Source organism: Bubalus kerabau, chromosome 10 (assembly GCF_029407905.1).
Source record: "Bubalus kerabau isolate K-KA32 ecotype Philippines breed swamp buffalo chromosome 10, PCC_UOA_SB_1v2, whole genome shotgun sequence".
Taxonomy (NCBI): Eukaryota; Metazoa; Chordata; class Mammalia; order Artiodactyla; family Bovidae; genus Bubalus; species Bubalus kerabau.
Window position 1 is genome coordinate 69,748,386 of NC_073633.1, and position 25,403 is coordinate 69,773,788.

General features: G+C 42.0%; 1 protein-coding gene across 5 annotated transcripts in view; it reads right to left on the reverse strand.

The window, feature by feature from the left end:
- Positions 1-25,403, reverse strand: part of SQOR (sulfide quinone oxidoreductase) — a 61,301-nt gene that overhangs the window by 8,074 nt on the left and 27,824 nt on the right. For all 5 annotated transcript variants that reach the window (XM_055538057.1, XM_055538060.1, XM_055538059.1 and 2 more), the window contains exons 4-6: positions 19,913-19,966; positions 15,934-16,128; positions 13,703-13,912 (exon numbers count right to left, since the gene is read on the reverse strand). In XM_055538057.1, coding sequence (XP_055394032.1) covers positions 13,703-13,912; positions 15,934-16,128; positions 19,913-19,966 — 459 coding nt within the window. The remainder of the gene's footprint in view (positions 1-13,702; positions 13,913-15,933; positions 16,129-19,912; positions 19,967-25,403) is intronic.

The following is a 25,403-nucleotide window of genomic DNA, read 5'->3' on the forward strand; positions in this document are numbered from 1 at the left end:
GAGACAAGCCTGGGATATCCTGGGACACCAGAAAGCAAGGAAGTGCTCAAAAATGTAATGGGAACATGTCACAAGGACATTAAGGGCCATTCTGAAAGGGTTCCTGCTGACCCAGTCTGGGACAACTTGAGCACCAAAATACTTAAAGACAGAATGAATTATAAACTGAAATGAAAGTATCTCCTGACATATCAATAAACAAGAAATGTCACAGCCATCAGCAATTTCTGGCCTCCAAATATGAATGAAGGCTCCCAAAACTGCAATCCAGTGGGTGCAGCCACCCCCAACCCCGACCTCCCCAGTGACTGCTGAGGAGCTGGGGGAATAAAGAAGCAAGGTGAGCAAGGAAACAGGATGGGCCCCAGATAGCTGAGGCGCTCATGAAAGGAATGAATCAGTGAGCCTAGAGGCTTGCATCTTCCCATACACAGAATGCTGAATTCCTTAGCTTGCTACCTGATTTTTGATGTTCAGAGTGCCTGCTCCCTTTGTTGCAAACTTGTATATAGCCTGACTTCCCCTCCTGCCTCCTTGGAGCAGTTTTCTCAGAGCTACTGAGATGCCGTCTGCCTGACTCAGAGTACTAAACATTCCCACCAAATAAAATAACTCTCTACTTTTAGGTTGTGATTATATAATTTTTTTTTTTTTTTAGTGACTATATTTTTTAGTTGACAAACCAGTGGGGGAAACTACAGGCATTCATAAATTCATCAGTTCAGTTCACTCGCTGAGTTGTGTCCAATTCTTTGCAACCCCATGAACCGCAGCACGCCAGGCCTCCCTGTCCATCACCAACTCCCAGATCAGATCAGTCGCTCAGTCATGTCTGACTCTTTGCAACCCCAAGAATCGCAGCACGCCAGGCCTCCCTGTCCATCACCAACTCCCGGAGTTCACTCAGACTCACGTCCATCGAGTCAGTGATACCATCCAGCCATCTCATCCTCTGTCATCCCCTTCTCCTCTTGCCCCCAACCCCTCCCAGCATCAGAGTCTTTTCCAATGAGTCAACTCTTCGCATGAGGTGGCCAAAGTACTGGAGTTTCAGCTTTAGCATCATTCCTTCCAAAGAAATCCCAACCCATGTCCATCGAGTTGGTGACACCATCCAACCATCTCATCTTCTGTTGTCCCCTTCTCCTCCTGCCCTCAATCTTTCCAAGCATCAGGGTTTTTTTCAAATGACTCAGCTCTTCACATCAGGTGGCCAAAGTATTGGAGTTTCAGCTTCAACATCAGTCCTTCCAATGAACACCCAGGACTGATCTCCTTTAGGATGGACTGGTTGCATCTCCTTGCAGTCCAAGGGACTCTCAAGAGTCTTCTCCAACACCACAGTTCAAAAGCATCAATTCTTTGGCAGCTTTCTTTATAGTCCACCTCTCATATCTATACATAACTCCTAGGAAAACCACAGCTTTGACTAGACGGACCTTTGTTGGCAAAGTAATGTCTCTGCTTTTGAATATGCTATCTAGGTTGGTCATAACTTTCCTTCCAAGGAGTAAGCATCTTTTAATTTCATGGCTGCAATCACCATCTGCAGTGATTTTGGAGCCCACAAAAATAAAGTCTGACACTGTTTCCACTGTTTCCCCATCTATTTGCCATGAAGAGATGGGACCAGATGCCATGATCTTAGTTTTCTGAATATTGAGTTTTAAGCCAACTTCTTCCCTCTCCACTTTCACTTTCATCAAGAGGCTCTTTAGTTCTTCTTCACTTTCTGCCATAAGGGTGGTGTCATCTGCATATCTGAGGTTATTGATATTTCTCCCAGCAGTCTTGATTCCAGCTTGTGCTTCTTCCAGCCCAGCATTTCTCATGATGTACTCTGCATATAAGTTAAATAAATAGGGTGACAATATACAGCTTTGACGTACTCCTTTTCCTATTTGGAACCAGTCTGTTGTTCCATGTTCAGTTCTAACTGTTGCTTCCTGACCTGCATACAGGTTTCTCAAGAGGCAAGTCAGGTGGTCTGGTATTCCCATCTCTTTCAGAATTTTCCACCTAAGTTCATACTAATAATTAATTGGCTATTCGAGGTTTTTTGTATTTCCATACAAACTGTGAAATTATTTGTTCTAGCTCTGTGAAGAATGCTGTTGGTAGCTTGATAGGGATTGCATTGAATCTATAGATTGCTTTGGGTAGTATACTCATTTTCACTATATTGATTCTTCCAATCCATGAACATGGTATATTTCTCCATCTGTTAGTGTCCTCTTTGATTTCTTTCACCAATGTTTTATAGTTTTCTATATATAGGTCTTTAGTTTCTTTAGGTAGATATATTCCTAAGTATTTTATTCTTTCCGTTGCAATGGTGAATGGAATTGTTTCCTTAATTTCTCTTTCTGTTTTCTCATTATTAGTGTATAGGAATGCAAGGGATTTCTGTGTGTTGATTTTATATCCTGCAACTTTACTATAGTCATTGATTAGTTCTAGTAATTTTCTGGTGGAGTCTTTAGGGTTTTCTATGTAGAGGATCATGTCATCTGCAAACAGTGAGAGCTTTACTTCTTCTTTTCCAATTTGGATTCCTTTTATTTCTTTTTCTGTTCTGATTGCTGTGGCCAAAACTTCCAAAACTATGTTGAATAGTAATGGTGAAAGTGGGCACCCTTGTCTTGTTCCTGACTTTAGAGGAAATGCTTTCAATTTTTCACCATTGAGGATAATGTTTGCTGTGGGTTTGTCATATATAGCTTTGATTATGTTGAGGTATGTTCCTTCTATTCCTGCTTTCTGGAGAGTTTTGATCATAAATGGATGTTGAATTTTGTCAAAGGCTTTCTCTGCATCTATTGAGATAATCATATGGTTTTTATTTTTCAATTTGTTAATGTGGTGTATTACATTGATTGATTTGCAGATATTGAAGAATCCTTGCATCCCTGGGATAAAGCCCACTTGGTCATGGTGTATGATCTTTTTAATGTGTTGTTGGATTCTGATTGCTAGAATTTTGTTAAGGATTTTTGCATCTATGTTCATCAGTGATATTGGCCTGTAGTTTTCTTTTTTTGTGGGATCTTTGTCAGGTTTTGGTATTAGGGTGATGGTGGCCTCATAGAATGAGTTTGGAAGTTTACCATCCTCTGCAATTTTCTGGAAGAGTTTGAGCAGGATAGGTGTTAGCTCTTCTCTAAATTTTTAGTAGAATTCAGCTGTGAAGCCGTCTGGACCTGGGCTTTTGTTTGCTGGAAGATTTTTGATTACAGTTTCAATTTCCGTGCTTGTGATGGGTCTGTTAAGATTTTCTATTTCTTCCTGGTCCAGTTTTGGAAAGTTGTACTTTTCTAAGAATTTGTCCATTTCTTCCACATTGTCCATTTTATGGGCATATAATTGTTGATAGTACTCTCTTATGATCCTTTGTATTTCTGTGTTGTCTGTTGTGATCTCTCCATTTTCATTTCTAATTTTATTGATTTGATTTTTCTCCCTTTGTTTCTTGATGAGTCTGGCTAATGGTTTGTCAATTTTATTTATCCTTTCAAAAAAACAGCTTTTGGTTTTGTTGATTTTTGCTATGATCTCTTTTGTTTCTTTTGCATTTATTTCTGCTCTAAGTTTTAAGATTTCTTTCCTTCTACTAACCCTGGGGTTCTTCATTTCTTCCTTTTCTAGTTGCTTTAGGTGTAGAGTTAGGTTATTTATTTGACTTTTTTCTTGTTTCTTGAGGTGTGCCTGTATTGCTATGAACTTTCCCCTTAGGACTGCTTTTACCGTGTCCCACAGGTTTTGGGTTGATGTGTTTTCATTTTCATTCGTTTCTATGCAAATTTTGATTTCTTTTTTGATTTCTTCTGTGATTTGTTGGTTATTCAGCAGCGTGTTGTTCAGCCTCCATATGTTGGAATTTTTAATAGTTTTTCTCTTGTAATTGAGATCTAATCTTACTGCACTGTGGTCAGAAAAGATGCTTGGAATGATTTCTATTTTTTTGAATTTACCAAGGCTAGCTTTATGGCCCAGGATGTGATCTATCCTGGAGAAGGTTCCATGTGCGCTTGAGAAAAAGGTGAAATTCATTGTTTTGGGATGAAATGTCCTATGATATCAATTAGGTCTAACTGGTCTATTGTATCGTTTAAAGTTTGTGTTTCCTTGTTAATTTTCTGTTTAGTTGATCTATCCATAGGTGTGAGTGGGGTATTAAAATCTCCCACTATTATTGTGTTATTGTTAATTTCTCCTTTCATACTTGTTAGCATTTGTCTTACATACTGCGGTGCTCCCGTGTTGGGTGCATATATATTTATAATTGTTATATCTTCTTCTTGGATTGATCCTTTGATCATTATGTAGTGACCATCTTTGTCTCTTTTCACAGCCTTTGTTTTAAAGTCTATTTTATCTGATATGAGTATTGCTACTCCTGCTTTCTTTTGGTCCCTATTTGCATGGAAAATCTTTTTCCAGCCCTTCACTTTCAGTCTGTATGTGTCCCCTGTTTTGAGGTGGGTCTCTTGTAGACAACATATGTAGGGGTCTTGTTTTTGTATCCATTCAGCCAGTCTTTGTCTTTTGGTTGAGGCATTCAACCCATTTACGTTTAAGGTAATTACTGATAAGTATGATCCCGTTGCCACTTACTTTATTGTTTTGGGTTTGAATTTATACACCATTTTTGTGTTTCCTGTCTAGAGAATACCCTTTAGTATTTGTTGGAGAGCTGGTTTGGTGGTGCAGAATTCTCTCAGCTTTTGCTTGTCTGAAAAGCTTTTGATTTCTCCTTCATACTTGAATGAGATCCTTGCTGGGTACAATAATCTGGGCTGTAGGTTATTTTCTTTCATCATTTTAAGTATGTCTTGCCATTCCCTCCTGGCTTGAAGAGTTTCTATTGAAAGATCAGCTGTTATCCTTATGGGTATTCCCTTGTGTGTTATTTGTTGTTTTTCCCTTGCTGCTTTTAATATTTGTTCTTTGTGTTTGATCTTTGTTAATTTGATTAATATGTGTCTTGGGGTGTTTCGCCTTGGGTTTATCCTGTTTGGGACTCTCTGGGTTTCTTGGACTTGGGTGATTATTTCCTTCCCCATTTTAGGGAAGTTTTCAACTATTATCTCCTCAAGTATTTTCTCATGGTCTTTCTTTTTGTCTTCTTCTTCTGGGACCCCTATGATTCGAATGTTGTAGCGTTTAATATTGTCCTGGAGGTCTCTGAGATTGTCCTCATTTCTTCTAATTCGTTTTTCTTTTATCCTCTCTGATTCATTTATTTCTACCATTCTATCTTCTAATTCACTAATCCTATCTTCTGCCTCTGTTATTCTACTATTTGTTGCCTCCAGAGTGTTTTTAATTTCGCTTATTGCATTATTCATTATATATTGACTCTTTTTTATTTCTTCTAAGTCCTTGTTAAACCTTTCTTGCATCGTCTCAATCCTTGCCTCCAGGCTATTTATCTGTGATTCCATTTTAATTTCAAGATTTTGGATCAATTTCACTATCATTATTCGGAATTCTTTATCAGGTAGATTCCCTATCTCTTCCTCTTTGGTTTGGTTTGGTGGGCATTTATCCTGCTCCTTTATCTGCTGGGTATTCCTCTGTCTCTTCATCTTGTTTAAATTGCTGAGTTTGGGGTGTCCTTTCTGTATTCTGGCAGTTTGTGGAGTTCTCTTTATTGTGGCGTTTCCTCGCTGTGTGTGGGTTTGTACAGGTGGCTTGTCAAGGTTTCCTGGTTAGGGAAGCTTGTGTCGATGTTCTGGTGGATGGAGCTGTATTTCTTCTCTCTGGAGTGTAATGAAATGTCCAGTAATGAGTTATGAGATGTCTATGGTTTTGGGGTGACTTTGGGCAGCCTGTATCTTGAAGCTCAGGGCTGTGTTCCTTTGTTGCTGGAGAATTTGCTTGGTATGTCTTGCCCTGGAACTTGTTGGCCCTTGTGTGGTGCTTGGTTTCAGTGTCGGTATGGAGGCGTTTGATGAGCTCCTGTCAATTAATGTTCCTTGTAGTCAGGAGTTCCCTGGAGTCAGGGTTTGGACTTAAGCCTCCTACTTCCAGTTATCGGTCTTATTTCTACAGTAGTTTCAAAACTTCTCCTTCTATACAGCACCATTGATAAAACATCTACATTAAAGATGAAAAGTTTCTCTACTGTGAGGGTCACTCAGAGAGGTTCACAGCGTTACATGGAGAAGAGAAGAGGGAGGAGGGAGTTAGAGGTGACCCAAATGAGATGAGGTGGAATCAATAGTGGAGAGAGTGGGCTAGCCAGTAGTCACTTCCTTATGTGCACTCCACAATTGGACCGCTCAGAGATGTTCACAGAGTTATACAGAGAAGAGAAGGAGGAGGCAGGAGACAGAGGTGGCCAGAAGGATAAAAGGGGGAAATGAAAAGGAGGGAGACAGATCCAGCCAGTAATCAGTTCCCTAAGTGTTCTCCACCGTCTGGAACACACAGAAATTCACAGAGTTGGGTAGAGTAGAGAGGGGTTAGGGAGGAGATACAGGCGACCTGGTGGAGAAAACGGAGAGTCCAAAGGGAGAGAGAGCAGTCAAGCCAGTAATCTCATTCCCTAGTGAAAAATGGGTCCTAAAGATTGGGTTCTTAAAGGTACAAAATTGGTAACAAATACATAAAAGCAAAAATTAAAAATCTAGAGTAGAGTTTGGAATTTCAAAAATGCAATGTTAATGAAAAGAAGAAGGAAAAGAAAGAGAAAAAACGAACAAAGAAAAACAAACAAGGTCGCAAAAATTATAAAGAAACTACAGGTACAAAATTGATAACTAATACCAAAAAGCAAAAATTAAAAATCTAGAGTAGAGTTTGGAATTTCAAAAATACAATGTTAAAAAAAAAAGAAGAAAAATAAAGAGAGAAAACAAACAAACCAACAAAAACAATGTCGCAAAAATTATAAAGAAAATACAGGTACAAAATTGCCCTGGGCTGAGCTCCCAGGTCCAAGCCGCTCAGGTTCAGGCACTCGGGTAGTCCTCAGAGGCACAGACTCTCGGTTGGGCCTGCGTTTTGTGCTCTTCCCAGATCCGAGCAGCTCAGGTGATGAGGTGTTTGGCGGGCGCCAATGCTGCGACTTATAGCCTCCCCGCCACTCGGTTATCTGGGTGTAAAACCGGTGCACCTTCTCAGGCATATGTTGACCGTCCAGACCCCCAAGAAGTTTTAGTTAGCAAAGAAGCCTGCTTACAGTTTTATAGATAGTGTCTCTCTGGGGCTGCGATTGCCCCCTTCCGGCTCTGGCTGCCTGTCACCGGAGGGGGAAGGTCTGCAGCTGGGTATCTCTGTTCAGTCCTTTGTTCTGTGCGAGGGCCTGAATAGCCAAAGCGATCTTGAGAAAGAAGAAGGGAACTGGAGGAATCAACCTACCTGACTTCAGGCTCTACTACAAAGCCACAGTCATCAAGACAGTATGGTACTGGCACAAAGACAGAAATATAGATCAATGGAACAAAACAGAAAGCCCAGAGATAAATCCACGCACATATGGACACCTTATCTTTGACAAAGGAGGCAAGAATATACAATGGATTAAAGACAATCTCTTTAACAAGTGGTGCTGGGAAATCTGGTCAACCACTTGTAAAAGAATGAAACTAGAACACTTTCTAACACCATACACAAAAATAAACTCAAAATGGATTAAAGATCTAAATGTAAGACCAGAAACTATAAAACTCCTAGAAGGGAACATAGGCAAAACACTCTCTGACATACATCACAGCAGGATCCTCTATGACCCACCTCCCAGAATATTGGAAATAAAAGCAAAAATAAACAAATGGGACCTAATTAACCTTAAAAGCTTCTGCACATCAAAGGAAACTATTAGCAAGGTGAAAAGACAGCCTTCAGAATGGGAGAAGATAATAGCAAATGAAGCAACTGACAAACAACTAATCTCGAGAATGTACAAGCAACTCCTACAGCTCAACTCCAGAAAAATAAATGACCCAATCAAAAAATGGGCCAAAGAACTAAATAGACATTTCTCCAAAGAAGACATACAGATGGCTAACAAACACATGAAAAGATGCTCAACCTCACTCATTATCAGAGAAATGCAAATCAAAACCACTATGAGGTACCATTTCACACCAGTCAGAATGGCTGCGATCCAAAAGTCTACAAGTAATAAATGCTGGAGAGGGTGTGGAGAAAAGGGAACCCTCTTACACTGCTGGTGGGAATGCAAACTAGTACAGCCACTATGGAGAACAGTGTGGAGATTCCTTAAAAAACTGGAAATAGAACTGCCTTATGATCCAGCAATCCCACTGCTGGGCATACACACTGAGGAAACCAGAAGGGAAAGAGACACGTGTACCCCAATGTTCATCGCAGCACTGTTTATAATAGCCAGGACATGGAAGCAACCTAGATGTCCATCAGCAGATGAATGGATAAGAAAGCTATGGTACATATACACAATGGAGTATTATTCAGCCATTAAAAAGAATACATTTGAATCACTTCTAATGAGGTGGATGAAACTGGAGCCTATTATACAGAGTGAAGTAAGCCAGAAAGAAAAACACCAATACAGTATACTAACGCATATATATGGAATTTAGAAAGATGGTAACAATAACCCTGTGTACGAGACAGCAAAAGAGACACTGATGTATAGAACAGTCTTATGGACTCTGTGAGAGAGGGAGAGGGTGGGAAGATTTGGGAGAATGGCATTGAAACTTGTAAAATATCATGTATGAAACGAGTTGCCAGTCCAGGTTCGATGCACAATACTGGATGCTTGGGGCTGGTGCACTGGGACGACCCAGAGGGATGGAATGGGGAGGGAGGAGGGAGGAGGGTTCAGGATGGGGAACACATGTATACCTGTGGCGGATTCATTTTGATATTTGGCAAAAGTAATACAATTATGTAAAGTTTAAAAATAAAATAAAATTTAAAAAAAAATTAATTGGGAAGGGAGAGCTTTTGCTGACAGGATGCCAAGAATCTACCAGTACAGGTGGAAGGAATGCTAGACTGGAATATCATTTTGCAACCACCATAGTAAAGACTGGATTAGGCAAAAATCATCAATGGATGCTAAATCTATTGGGAAACTTTAATGAGTAGGGAGTAGGGTGTTTGCATGGTCTTAGAGTGCCCCTGTCCTTATTAGTAGCAAAAAAGAAAAAGAATAATAATTCTCTACAGTGAAGATACTGGACCATATTTGGACTTGTGATCAAAATGAATATCATCAAGGGGCAGATGAGCACTGTGTGCTTTCTAATGTGTTATCCTAGAAAGACACACCACTTATGCAGCATTTCAGCCCAAAATGCAGAGCCTGAAACTCATCACCAGGGAACACAGACAAACCCAAAACGAGGACACCCTATTAAAAATAAAAGTAAGGGAGGGAGCTGTATTATTTCAAAATGCAGGGTCACAGAAGACAGAGAAAGGCTGTAGAAATGTTCCAGATTAAAGGACACTAAAAACATATGACAATTAAATGCAATACCTGCCTGTAGACCAACTTCTGGAGGGTAGGAAGTACTATAATACTATTCATCAATCAACATAACTTGAATACAAATCATAGATTAAAATATTTTATCCTTGTTAAATTTACTGAATTGATAACTGCAATGTGGTTATATAAGAGAATACTCCTAACTCTTAGGAAAATTATGGTGAAATATTTAGGGGTAAAGGGCCATGACACATAACGTACATGAGTGTGTGCTAAGTTGCTTCAGGCTTCTCTGTCCATGGGATTTTCCAGGCAAGAACACTGGAGAGGGTTGCTATGCCCTCCTCCAGGGGATCTTTCCAACCCATGAATCAAACACCCATCTCTAGTGTCTCCTGCATTAGCAGGCAGGTTCTTTACCACTTTACCAGCCTGGTGGCTCAGATGGTGAAGAGTCTGCCTGCAGTGTGGGAGACTCAGGTTCAATCCCTGGGTTGGGAAGATCCCCTGCAGAAGGAAATGGCAACCCACTACACTATTCTTGCCTGGAGAATCTCATAGATGGAGGAGCCTGGCAGACTACAGTCTATGGGGTTGCAGGGAGGCGGACACGACTGAGCAACTTCACTTCTTTACCACTAGCACCACCTGGGAAGCCTGTGATGTACATAACTCACCTTTAAATGCTTTAGGGAAAATATATTACATTACTTAATATTTCTATATGGAGAGAGAAGCAGTGAAGGCAATGATAAAGCAATGGGGTAAAACTCTGCAATAAGTGAACCTAGGTAAAGGCTATATACAGTTTTCTTTCTACTATTTTTATTTTTGCAACTTCTCTAAGTTTAAGATTATTTCCAAATGAAAGTTTTTTCAAATTATGACCTTGAGTCATTAGCAGCATTTTAAATGACAGTCACTACACACCAACAACACAAGAGAAGACTCTACACATGGACATCACCAGATGGTCAACACCGAAATCAGAGTGATTATATTCTTTTCAGCCAAAAATGGAGACGCTCTGTATAGTCACCAAAAACAAGACCGGGAGCTGACTGTAGCTCAGATCATGAACTCCTTATTGCCAAATTCAGACTTAAATTGAAGAAAGTAGGGAAAACCACTAGACCATTCAGGTATGACCTAATCAAATCCCGTATGATTATACAGTGGAAGTGAGAAATAGATTTAAGGGCCTAGATCTGATAGACAGAGTGCCTGATGAACTATGGACGGAGGTTCATGAAATTCATTGTACAGAAGACAGGGATCAAGACCATCCCCATGGAAAAGAAATGCAAAAAAGCAAAATGGCTGTCTGGGGAGGGCTTACAAATAGCTGTGAAAAGAAGAGAAGCGAAAAGCAAAGGAAAAAAGGAAAGATATAAGCATCTGAATGCAGAGTTCCAAAGAATAGCAAGGAGGGATAAAAAAGCCTTCCTCAGCGATCAATGCAAAGAAATAGAGGAAAACAACAGAATGGGAAAGACCAGAGATCTCTTCAAGAAAATTAGAGATACCAAGGGAACATTTCATGCAAAGGTGGGCTCGATAAAGGACAGAAATGGTATGGACCTAACAGAAGCAGAAGATATTAAGAAGAGGTGGCAAGAATACACAGAAGAACTGTACAAAAAAGATCTTCACGACCCAGATAATCACGATGCTGTGATCACTCACCTAGAGCCAGATATCCTGGAATGTGAAGTCAAGTGAGCCTTAGAAAGCACCACTATGAACAAAGCTAGTGGAGGTGATGGAATTCCAGTTGAGCTACTTCAAATCCTGAAAGATGATGCTGTGAAAGTGCTGCACTCAATAGGCCAGCAAATTTGGAAAACTCAGCAGTGGCCACAGGACTGGAAAAGGTCAGTTTTCATTCCAATCCCAAAGAAAGGCAATGCCAAAGAATGCTCAAACTACCGCACAATTGCACTCATCTCACATGTAAAGTAATGCTCAAAATTCTCCAAGCCAGGCTTCAGTAATACATGAAGCATGAACTTCCACATGTTCAAGCTGGTTTTAGAAAAGGCAGAGGAACCAGAGATCAAATTGCCAACATCCACTTGATCATCGAAAAAGCAAGAGAGTTCCAGAAACACATCTATTTATGCTTTATTGACTATTCCAAAGACTTTGACTGTGTGGATCACAATAAACTGTGGAAAATTCTGAAAGAGATGGGAATATCAGATCACCTGACCTGCCTCTTGAGAAACCTGTATGCAGGTCAGGAAGCAACAGTTAGAACTGGACATGGAACAACAGACTGGTTCCAAATAGGAAAAGGAGTATGTCAAGCCTGTATATTGTCACCCTGCTTATTTAACTTATATGCAGAGTACATCATGAGAAATGCTGGGCTGGAAGAAGCACAAGCTGGAATCAAGACTGCTGGGAGAAGTATCAATAACCTCAGATATGCAGATGACACCACCCTTATAGCAGAAAGTGAAGAAGAACTAAAGAGCCTCTTGATGAAAGTGAAAGAGGAGAGTGGAAACGTTGGCTTAAAGCTCAATATTCAGAAAACTAAGATCACGGCATCTGGTCCCATCATTTCATGGGAAATAGATGGGGAAACAGTGGAAACAGTGTCAGACTTTATTTTTGGGGGGGGCTCCAAAATCACTGCAGATAGTGATTGCAGCCATGAAATTAAAAGATGCTTACTCCTTGGAAGGAAAGTTAAGACCAACCTAGATAGCATATTCAAAAGCAGAGACATTACTTTGCCAACAAAGGTCCGTCTAGTCAAGGCTATGGTTTTTCCAGTGGTTATGTATGGATGTGAGAGTTGGACTGTGAAGAAAGCTGAATGCCAAAGAGTTGAAGCTTTTGAACTGTGGTGTTGGAGAAGACTCTTGAGAGTCCCTTGGACTGCAAGGAGATCCAACCAGTCCATTCTGAAGGAGATCAGTCCTGGGTGTTCATTGGAAGGAATGATGCTAAAGCTGAAACTCCAGTACTTTGGCCACCTCATGCAAAGAGTTGACTCATTGGAAAAGACTCTGATGCTTGGAGGCACTGGGGGCAGGAGGAGAAGGGGACAACAGAGGATGAGATGGCTGAATGGCATCACCGACTCCATGGACATGAGTTTGAGTGAACTCCGGGTGTTGGTGATGGACAGGGAGGCCTGGCGTACTGCGATTCATGGGGTCCGCAAAGAGTCGGACACGACTGAGCAACTGAACTGAACTGAACTGACACACAATTTAAGAATGGAAAGATGTATGCAATACATTTTAGAGAGAGCTCCCACTAAAAAACTTAAACTGTGAAGTTCTGATGTTTAGAAAATTCATCTTTGGCTCACTTCAAAATTTCCATTTATGGAATCCTTCATTCCTCTAAAAAGGCTGAATGAATAAAATGTGACTGCGTACTGTTTCCTCGTTGCTAACAGCTCTTGCCAAAATGATATAAACAAATGATGCGTCTCTGCATCTTCTCTGGATGCCTTTACATCTTGTTCTTAATGTACTATTCCCACTTCACAGAAGAAACAGATGCACAGAAGCCAAGCCCACATACAAAGACTAGATCTCTCCAAGTAGGATGTGGCTCTGCCATATCTTTCAAGGATTTGTAAGCATTTCCTTTGATGCACAGGTATAAGATGTTTAAAGATACTCTCTTTTACAGGTAAAAGATATCCATCATTCCTGAACTACCCACAAGCAGGCCTGGCTGTCACAAACCATAAATGGAGACAATCACTATACCCTGCATTTAAGAAGCCCTTCCTGAACTCTAGGCAACTAAAGTTGTGAAATGTTTCTGGCTGCCTCAAATGACTCAGTGCCAAAAATACAGACACAAAACAGGATAAAAATTCACTTGGTACCACTATATGAAGGCTTCTCTGGTGGCCCAGTGGTAAAGAATCTGCCTGCCAAGTAGGAGATGTGGGTTTGATCCCTGGGTTGGGATGATCCACTGCAGAAGGAAATGACAACCCACTCCAGTATTCTTGCCTGGAAAATCCCATGGACAGAGAAGTCTGGTGAACCACAATGCATGTGTCACAAAGCGTCAGACACGACTGAGAGACTAAACAACAACAGTAGATGAACCCTCCTCATCTCCCATGGACACAACCTCTTATCTCTTCCTCTTCCCCATTTTGGTCCACCTTCTCCCCATCACAACCCTGTGATGCTCATTGTAACCAGCCTCCCAAGCACAGGACAACGACAGACAAAGAAGTGGGGCCCTCAGTGTCGCCTGCTCAGCTGACAGCTTCGCCTCCACACTCACTGAAATCACTTGGGTCTCTCCAGGTTTGTCCAGATTCTCAAAAACAGCCTCTTGCTTATCAGCTCGGACTTCAATGAGATTTTGCTTGTAGTTAACGGTGAGGGCCCTCTCCTGGATAATCTTCTGTAGGGCATCTGCATACTTCTTGACCCCAAAAATGGCTCCAAGAGAAGTGTTGAAAATGATATTGGCCTTGGGTCGCTTTCCAGTCTGAAAAAAAGAAAAACACAGAAACAATCAACATCAAAGCATTACTCCAACCACCCTTTTTTTTTTAACCTAGACAAGACTTAAAACCCTCCAGAGACCTCATCAGCTTTCTCCATCACTATGCCCTGGTGGGATGAGGTGTGGATCACAGCCTCCTCCTTCTTTAATCTCCCACCAGTGACACAGCACCTCAGTCCAACTTGATTCAGGGGCTGAGGTGGACCCTGTTCAGTGAGGTCCAGAGATGAAAGTCAGGTCCAAGGGAACATAGACCTGAATTGTTTATTCATGTATTCATTTGTTGATTCACTCAGTAAACATTTAATGAGGTCCTAGAGTTGACCAGGTACTGTTCTAAGTGCTCCACATTCGCTGGATCATAGAAAAAACAAGAGAGTTCAGAAAAACATCTACTTCTGCTTTATTGACCATGCCAAAGCCTTTCTTCAAGAGATGGGAATACCTGACCACCTTTACCTGCCTCCTGAAAAATCTGTATGCAGGTCAAAAAGCAACAGTTAGAACCAGACATGGAATAACGGACTGGTTCCAAATTGGGAAAGGAATACATCAGGGCTATGTATTGTCACCCTGCTTATTTAACTTATATGCAGAATACATCAAGAGAAATACCACCGTGGATGTAGCACAAGATGGAATCAAGATTGCTGTGAGAAATATCAATAACCTCAGACACACAGATGACACCACCCTTATGGCAGAAAGTGAAGAGGAACTAAAAAGCCTCTTGATGAAAGTGAAAGAGGAGAGTGAAAAGCTGGCTTAAAGCTCAACATTCAGAAAACGAAGATCATGGCATCTGGTCCCATCTCTTCATGGCAAATAGATGGGGAAACAGTGGAAACAGTGTCAGACTTTATTTTTGTGGGCTCCAAAATCACTGCAGATGGTGACTGTAGTCATGAAATTAAAGGATGCTTATTCCTTGGAAAAAAAGCTATGACCAACCGAGATAGCATATTAAAAAGCAGAGACATTACTTTGCCAACAAAGGTCCCTCTAGTCAAAGCTATGGTTTTCCAGTGGTCATGTGTAGATATGAAAGGTGGACCATAAACAAGGCTGAGTGCCGAAGAACTGGTGCTTTTGAACTGTGGTGCTGGAGAAGACTCTTGAGAGTCCCTTGGACTGCAAGGAGATCAAACCAGTCAATCCTAAAGGAAATCAGTCCTGAATATTCATTGGAAGGACTGATGCTAAAGCTGAAGCTCCAATACTTTGGCCCCATGATGTGAAAAACGGACTCATATGAAAAGACCCTGATGCTGGGAAAGATTGAAGTCAGGAAAAGAAGGGGACAACAGAGGATGTGATGGTTGGAGGGCATCACCGGCTCCGTGGATATGAGTTTGAGCTAGCTCCAGGAGTTGGTGTTGGATAGGGAGGACCAGCATGCTCCAGTCCATGGGGTAGCAAAGAGTTGGACATGACTGAGTGACTGAACTGATAGTATGATTATAACCATGTTAAAAAATACAGAAAACAATGGAAGTACATATCAAATTGATAACAGTAGCTATACCAAAGCAATTGGATTATGAATGACATCTTTTTTCTATTTTGCAAACTTTCAGTTACATAATTTTATACATGCAAAATAAAAAATAAAAACTGATGCTTTCCAATTGTGATGCTGGAAAAGACTCTTAAGAATCCCTTGGACAGCAAGGAGATCAAACCAGCCAATCTTAAAGGAAATCAACCCTGAAAATTCACTGAAAGGACTGAGGCTGACACTGAAGCTCCAATACTTTGGAGAAGTGGGCAGCAGAGGAAGAGATGGTCAGATAGCATCATCTACTCAATGGATATGAATTTGAGCAAACTCCAGGAGATAGTGGAGGACAGGGAAGCCTGGTGTGCTGCAGTCCATGGGGTTGCAGAGTTGGACATGACTTAGTGACTGAACTACTAAATTTAGAAACAAAAATGGTATTTTGACATGGATAAAAATGATATCGCTTCTGCCCTCCTTGCCCATCCCTGGAAAGGAAGCATACCTTTCTGAAATAGGCTTCTGATAAGTACATGATCTTCTGCGGGGCCCCAGCGCACTTCACTGGAGTGTTAGGGAAGGTAAAGATGGCATTGCCCTCCTTGAAGTCCTGCAGAGCTTTCCATGTCTTCTCCACTGTCCTCACTGAGTAATTGGACCCTATTTTGGGATGGGCAAAACCTTCAGGGAGGCCCTTGATCTGCAACAAAGCACACAAAGAAATTATTATTTAACAAAAGTGAAAATGGAATCTGTGTTTAGAATCCTTCTTCGCTGTCATTTCTACCACCTCTCATGCATTTCAGCACAATTTTGAGCCTCCTGGACTCACACACAGAGGCGCTAGCAGGTGAGTGAGGGGTCTGCTAAGCCCAGAGCTGTGGGGCCTGCAGTCATCTGCCAAAGTGGAGAACAGGCAAGGCTGAAGGGAAACCCTGGGCCTCTGTGGCCTGGAAACCAGAATTTGAACCTCTCTTCCCATAATCAGAGTGAGAACAAGAAGCCAGCCTTACTTCCTTTTTGGAGAACAACTTTTCTTATTAGGAGGGAGGAGAAAAACAGGCAGAACCAAGAGCCACACCATCAGTAATAACAAAATTAAATTACCCTGTATCAGGTTGGACCAGGCCAAGCGCTTGATAAAAGCAGCAAAGGCAGGAAATTAAAAGCATGGACTTGAGAACCTACAGACTCCAGTTTGAGTCCTAGCTCTTCCATTTACAAGCATTGTGATCCCCAGTAAATGGCCCAATAAATCAGGTAGTGGGTCTCAAGTGTGGTCCCCAAAACAGTACCACCTGGGAACTTATTATAAATACAGATTACCAGACCCTAGCTCAAACTCACTGGATCAGAAACTCAGAGGCAAGTCCAGAAATCTGTTTAGGTCCTCCAGGTAATTCTGATGCTCACTGAAACACTTACGTTCATCATCTGTGAAATGGGGATAAAAGTAACTGCTCTGTAGGATTGCTGGCAAGAGGAAAGAGACCATGGTATAAGATGACTAGAAAAATGGCATGTGTATGGTACATGCTCTGTACACGTCAGTGTATTCCTGTCAGGAAGATTAACTGGGTCCTTCTGTTAAATGTGAGAAGGTTCATATAACACAATGGAGATGGGAATGAGTGAGTTAAGAGACTCAAGGATGATCAGATAACCATCAAAAACAGTCTCAAGATGAGCAGTCCTTCAAAACCTCTCCAGGCTGAAGGGCACCCACTCGTGACTCATGAAATCGCCCAACACCTATTCCTCAAGTCTCAGGGAAAGAGTCCTGCAGTCTCCTCCATTACATGTTAAGAGCAAGTATTCCCCTGATTGTTAACCATATCTTCTGCTACAGTTTAAGTAGCTGTAATATTAGCAGCCTCAACAACAGTAACCACTTACTATTATAAAATCACCCTGCATTTTAATGTTTCTGCCATCTCACATCTATGTTAATATTCACTCTACTCACTACACTCCCTATGAGGGAGGGGATGGAATATTACTGACCCACAGACAAAGATGAGGAAACAAGGTTGAGAGACCCACCTAGACTTTTATACAACTAGATACTGAGGCCCCGCCCACTGCCTGCAGCCCTTCCCACAGGACCTCCATGCTTTCCAGCTCCCAAAGCAAAACTCAGGATCCAGGAGATAAATAGCCAATCTGCCTTCATCATATTTCTCTAATCTGAAGAAGCTGTTATCAAGGAAAATGGTGCCATAAAGTAGTAACCGAGTTCCTTTCAAGGAGAGTTGTTCCTAAAGGGCAGTTTATGACACCACTGAATCCAAGACGCTTCCCTGGGAACCCAGAAGCAGAAGGAGCAAGACAGTCTAAGAAAGAGATGAGATCTGACCCCCACTCTGTGGGGAGCTGTGGACCATCCTACCACACTGAGAAGACCAGAGAGCAGGACATGGCACTGCAGAGATTCACTGGGAGCTGGTGGGGGAAGAGGCAGAGGCGGCTGGGCAGAGAGAAGCTGCTCACATTCAACAAAACCCAGATCACAGATCAGTCCTTCTGGAGGCCCAACAACATCCTGCCCTCGAGATCCACACACCTTGGTATCCTCATCAAAGCCATCTCTCCTTTGTTTACACTAACCTGGGTAGTTTTCTAGTATCTCCAAGACTGCTAAGTAACACAGTAGCCCTGGAAACATTACTCATATCCTCTTAGCCTCGGTTTCTTCATCTATTAAAGAGAAGATAAAAAATTTCTACCTCGCAAGCAGTCATGAGGAATCAACATTAGATTCTTTTCATAGTCCCTGGCACATGGTAGAGACTCCATAATAACAGCTCCTTTTAAATATTATTGTTTTTTGGTTTACTGCAGGAGGGTGCAAGCACTCTCAGCACTGGTGTATTCAGACAGTTCTCACACAGCGAACCATCAGGGTGACATGACCATAGAGATAGGCTACCTTTGATAAGTTGACTCTGGTGGACCTTCTGAAGAGGCATGGACTTCCAAGAAACTATCACTGGCACCTTTCTCCATAGAGTCCTCCATGGTTTACTGTTTATATGAGGCTCATGACCCATGGCACCAAACTCATCACAACCTCCACACTAATCCATGGCTTGTTTAAACCTTCACAGACCAGGTCCCAGGTCATTCCTTCAACTTCCTACACTGGGCATGTCACTATTCTGGTTTTTAATCTAGAAACACACATCAAACACCCTGCGGATGAAACTCAGATGAGGCCCTCACCTAAACCACTTTCCTGAAATTTGTGACCTGGTTATCACAATGCTTTATGTGCTTTAACTACTTATTCATATTCCCCAAGAAGCTTCTGGAAATCATAGTTACTAACTCACTCCATTATGCTTTAGGAAAATAAATTTGAATCTCACAAATTGTCAGAGGGCATCTGGCTCCCTAGCTCACTGAAAAGTGAGGTCTAAGGAACTGCTGGGGCAGCATTTATATTGTGTCAGTCACTTTATACCAAAAACCCAGCCTCTATACAACAAAACTTAGACATCCCTTCAGCGCCTGATAAGCTAACTGCCGGTATTCTACCCTTAAAATCTGCTTAAGAATTCACAATCTAAATCTTACTTTCAAAGGAAATACAACCAACTCAGTCCTACAGAGAAAGGTAGTTTTCTTGTAAGTGTGGGAAAGGCTGCTGTTTTGTAAGAATTACCATCAGGCCCTGGATATGTTGAACTCTGATTAAAGCCTGAAGCTAGAACATATCATGATCACTGACAGAATCTTAGAGAAGACTTTCTTAAAACCATAAAAAGGCTGCTGAGAAATAAAACTAAAAGAGGATTTCTTAATACTCTTTCTTGTCCAAATGAGTATAAAACAACTAAATGCAGTTTTGATCATAGCATAAGTAGGCCAGTATAACATACTTATGTAAGCATGCTCAGTTGTGTCTGACTCTTTGTGACCCCCATGGACTGTAGCCCACCAGTTTCCTCCATCCATATCATTTTCCAGGCAAGAACACTGGAGCAGATTGCCATTTCCTACTCCAGGTGATCTTCCCAACCCAGGAATCAAACCCATATCTCATGCATCTTCCACACTGGCAGTGGATTCTTTACCACTGAGCCACCTGGGAAGCCCATGACATAGTAATAGAAGTAGCTTAAAACAGTATGTTCTCAGACTTTCCTGGTGGCACAGTAGATGGGAATCCACCTGCCAACACAGGAGACATGGGTTTGATCCTTGGTCCGGGAAGATTCCACATACCACAGAGCAACTATCCCTGGGCACCACAACTATCGAGCCTGTGCTCTAGAGTCTGTGATCCACAACTATTGAAACCTGTGCACCCTAGAACCCATGCTCTGCAATAAGATCTGCAATAAGAGAAGCCACTGCAATGAGGAGCCCATGCACTGCAACTAGAGAGTAGCCTCTGCTCGTCACAACTAGAGAAAGCCGGTGCAAAAGCAACAAAGACCCAGCAGAGCCAAAAACAAATTTAAAAAAAAATTTTTAAGTACCTTCTCATAGTCCAGCTGGATTCCAAGAGCAATGATAAGGTATTTGTAGGAGATCTGCAATACAAACAATGACATTTTAGACCAAGACCCAAAAAGTGGCAGCTCCAGAACCGACTCAGACCCCAGACATGAGTAGCCCCTACTGCGTCTCCATCTTGTCACATGATGATGTGGGGCTGCAGATGGTGGGCAGGCCAGCAGGCAGGGATGAACACTCCAGTGTGCCATTATGCCCACCTCTCTGCTGCCCGTTCTCTGCTGCCTCACACGTCAATGCTTCACAAATATATAACACGCCTGGCTTCTGGGAGCTTGAGATACCTGTACTTTTACACAGTGGAGCACAACAGAAAAGAGACCACAGTTATTTGTGTTAACACTGTTTCATGCCATCATTGACTCGATGGATATGAGTTTGAGCAAGCTCTTGGAGTTGGTGATGGACAGGGAAGCCTGGCGTGCTACAGTCCATGGGGTTGCAAAGAGTCGGACATGACTGAGCAACTGAACTGACTGTTTCATGTTGAAGGCTGGGAGGATGACTTTCTAATCTTAAAACAATCAACTTTCTTTAAAAGTTAACCTGTAAGTCCCACCTACAGGGTAATGTGTGAATCTCAGGCCAATCTGTCCTATTGTATAGACTGGATCAACAGCATAACTGAGAAACTGCTCTTTTGAGGGACACTGAAAAAGATGTGATAGAACCTACCTGATCCTACTGAACGAGCTGTTTGGAATTTAAAACTCTTCTCTTTAAATATGGGCATTGTGCTCATCCATGCTGAGGGCAAAAGTATCCATACTTATTATGATGGAAATGTGGGTTCAGGATCAGGAGGAAGACAAGCTGAAGTACAAAAGTGTAAGCAAAAACGATATAAAGTAAAGGGACTTGCCTACAGAACTGGAGAACGACAGCAGTGAATGTGGGAGCCCAGCCTGCAGCCACAGGTGGTGACTACCACAGCCTTGTAGAGAAGGCTGGATAGGTGGAGAGGTGGATGGTTGGTTTCAGTTGCTTGTGAAAAACACAAATAGAGAAGCAGAGCAGCCAGCTTGGCAGATCACAGTGGAAGAGAGGGGCCTCTGAGACCTGAAAGAGCTTGGCTTGGGCTGGGGAGCCAAGGAGAGCAAGTCGCTGAAGTCCTGCCCTAGGAGACTCGGCTCCAAGGTCACCTCCACCGTGAGACCTGGCTATGACTCAGTCCCCCTCCCTGCTGGCCCCTCCCGGCAGCTCCCTCAGCACAGTGGACTGATGCTTTTTAGCCCTTGTGTTATTCAGCAGCAATGCCCTCCTCACTACACTGAACACTCCTAGAGAATAAAGGTTATATCTTATTCCTTATAGTCCTAGAATCTAACACAAGACACTAAAATGAGGAAGTCTATAACATTTGTTGGATGAATGGATAGGTAGATGGTTGATTTCGGCTGCTTGTGAAAAATACAATCTATCCAAGTGGACAGATAATAGATACATCTTCAACTGTATGATTTGCCTACCCATAGAGACCGAGTGCCCTTAAATTCCTTGTTCTGTAGGAAAGTGTACCAGGCTCATTAAATGGTTGAGTGAACTCTTCAGGATGTAAGGTCAGAGATGGCATAGGATCTGGGGGTCCTGACCCACATGTAAGACATGTGAGCACTGTAAAGAAAAGCTTTTGGTTTGTGCATGCATTGATGGTTCTATTAGAGCATAATATTGATTATTTTATGGACTAATAATATACAAGCTTAAGATTATGAAAAAAATAAGGGAGAATAAATCCTAAAGTAGCAAAGAACACAAGAACACTTCATGTATTTTGAATGAGTTCAAGCTTCTAGGCCAGATGATCTAACCTCTAAGGAATTACAAAACCTTGTAAACAAAACTTCTGAGCAGTTTCAGAGAACAGTGCAGACCTTGCCAAAAGGCTAAATATGGACAAATGTTTTGTAATTTTATATGAGGGGGTGGGCGGAGAAGGCAATGGCACCCCACTCCAGTACTTTTGCCTGGAAAATCCCATGGACTGAGGAGCCTGGTAGGCTGCAGTCCATGGGGTCGCTGGAGTTGGACACGACTGAGCGACTTCACTTTCACTTTTCAATTTCATGCATTGGAGAAGGAAATGGCAACCCATTCCAGTGTTCTTGCCTGGAGAATCCCAGGGACGGGGAAGCCTGGTGGGCTGCCATCTATGGGGTCGCACAGAGTCGGACACGACTGAAGCGACTTAGCAGCAGCAGCAGCAGCAGCATGATGGGGTGGGAGAGGTAAATTATGACACTAACAATTTAGTAAACAAGATGTTTATCCATTTCAAAATTCCAGGCTCATCTAATAAAAGATGTCTCGTAATAATTTAGAAAAAGAAGGGCATCAGCAAGTGTTTGCAGACTGCAAACCTGCTTCCCATCAGTCGGCAGTCAAGAACTCTGTGAGCAGAGTGGATACTCAATAAATATTTCCTTTTCCTTTTTTTTCCCCATATACTCTTTTTTCCTTTTTTTTTTTTTTTTAACTTTTTGGTTGCACCACACAGCATGTCAGATCTTGGTTTCCTGATTAAAGATCAAACCCACACCCCCTGCAGTGGATGCATGGAGCCTTAACCACTGGACCATCGGGTAAGTCCCTCATGTATTCTTTAAAAAGTAATAACAGCCACATTTCTTAAGCATTCACTTTGTACAAGGCACTGTCCTGAATATTTTACATGTTTTAATTCATTTAATCCTCACAACAACCCAGTGAAGTAGGTATTAGTACCATTTTACAGAGGAAGAAATTGAGGTACAACTTGATTACAAAGATTAACTGAACACCTTCTATGTGACAGATATTATGCTAAGTCCTGGAGACAGAACACCGAACAAGAAACACCCAGTTCATACTCCTCCAGGAATTCAGTCTAGTGGGCAAGACAGACGCGAACAGTAAGCCACACAGACAATTACTAAATCACAGAGTGCTGGGATGGCAAGTCTAGGGGGAAGGCCATGTCTAAGATAAAGATCAGTAGGAGTTAGCTAGGAGAAGAGGTGGAAGCAGCCTGTGCACATGTACCAGGTAAGAAGCCGGCTGAGGTGTCTGAGAAGAGGAGAGGCCAGTGTGCTGAAGCAGGAACAAGGAATAGAACCAGGTTAAGTCTGGAGAAGGAGCAAGGGTCCATGTACACACTGGGCCTGTGGAACACACTCCAGACAGACCCCTGGGGTGGGAAGAGTCACAGACACACTGGGTCTGGACTGCAGCAGTGCCCTCGCATTGTGGACAGGACAGGAAAGTGTAAACAAATGATGGAAACGATTATGTAAATTGTTTAATATTTTCAAAAGAATACTGATTGATTCATGTATGCTAGAAAAAAAAGTTCTCTAGGGACATGTTAAAGAATTCAAACCTTGAACTTAAATGAACCCATCATGGATAAAGGCAAGGATAAACTGCTAACTGGATGACAGAATCACAAATGTAAAAGATCCAGGCAAGCTGGGAGGATGAACCAAAAGCAAGATGAGACATGATATGTAGATTTCTGATACTTGGCTATGGAATAGAAAGTGAAAAGTGAAAGCCACTCAGTCACGTCCGACTCTTTGCAACCCCATGGACTATACAGTCCACGGAATTCTCTAGGCCAGAATATTGGAGTGGGTAGCCTTTCCCTTCTCCAGGGGATCTTCCCAACCCAGGCACTGAACCCAGATCTCCTGCATTGCAGGCAGATTCTTTACCAGCTGAGCCACAAGGGAAGCCCTGGCTATGGAATACTTTTGCTTAAAAAATCCTGGACAAAAGTCTCACCAGTTTATGTACCACCTTATTCCTTAGCCCTAACAAGGCACTACAACTCTCCCAAGCGTCTAGACCTTAGAGTCTAAGCAGGGTTCAAAAGTGAGGGCGCCTCCCAGTACCTCTCATTCTCAAGAGGTGAGACAAGTTTACGTTCCTTAAGATACACACAAAGCCAATCACAGAGGTACTGAGCTACTCCTGCAATGCAGAGGGGTCTGGCTAGGAGGCAGGCACTGCTGTACCAAAGGGGTGACGTGTCTTCAAAGATACAGGTCTGCTGGTCCCTTGAACTGGCAGCAGACTGGTGAGAAAAAGAAGCCCCAAAGCTCAATCCTGTGAACTGAAAACAGTCTTGTGTTTAATTCAGTCTGTTCTCCTGGAGATGTTGGGGAAAATAAGGAAGTTTATCAACATGGGAAAAACAATATATAAAGAATATATAAATTTTTAAATTTAATGTAAATAAATGTATATTTATTTGTATACACATATACAAATATATTTATATATACATATATGTGTGTATTTATATATACACACATATATGTATATTTATATATTTGTATATTTATATATATAAATATGTCTATATTTTAGGATGGGGGATGCCTGACTCGACAGTAGATCATGTGAATAAAAGGCCCATGGTCTCTAGGCCAGCATGAATCAATACTGTGAGAAATGTCACTGGCAAATGCTAGCTTGGGCTCTAGCCAGCTGTGGAAGAGAACGGTCCCACACTATTCTGGGCTGTTCTGTAGCATTGGTTACTCTCCCAGACACCTACTGGGGCCATGGATCTCAGAGTACTAACAAGCCAGATGATGTCCAATACAGGATAAAGAGGGTGGGGAGGGGATTGGAGCCCATGAGATCTGAGGAAAGTGGGGACAGGAGGAAAAGTCTACCTGAGAAGAAGACAGACACGGACTCTGAGAGCCACTTTCAATTAGCTGGAGGGTTTCTCCGCTGAAAAGAAAGATCTTCTCTCCCACACTACAGGAAGAATAAGGAATAAGAAAAGTATTATGGCCACTAACACCTTAGAGGCCAAAGACAAAACAGAAAAGATGTTACAGGAAGGTGGGTTCTGACTCATTAAAGGAAGAACCTTCATATAACCTGTCTGCCTAAAAAAAATGAAGAGTGCTAACTTTCAGAGAAGTGGGACATGCAAATACTGCTACTGCTGCTGCTGCTAAGTCGCTTCAGTCATGTCCGACTGTGCAACCCCATAGATGGCAGCCCACCAGGTCCTCTGTCCCTGGGATTGTCCAGGCAAGAACACTGGAATGGGTTGCCATTTCCTTCTCCAATGCATGAAAGTGGAGTTGCTCAGTCGTGTCCGACTCTTCACGACCCGTGGACTGCAGCCTACCAGGCTCCTCCATCCATGGGATTTTCCAGGCAAGAGTACTGGAGTGGGTTGCCAATGCTTTCTCCAACCCACTTCCTAACCCACTTTAAATTCAACCCCCTAACCCCTGTGCCCAAGTCCAAGTAACTCAGCTCTATTTTTTAATTTATATTCATCACCTTCTAACACACTATATAACTTACTTATTATGATTATTGTTTATTGTATGTCCTCCTCCACTAGAATATAAAATCCTGAACAATAAAGATATTTGTCTTTTTTGGTTCACTTGTATATTCTTAAAACTGTATACACAGGTTATAATAACGCTTAATATAAATAAA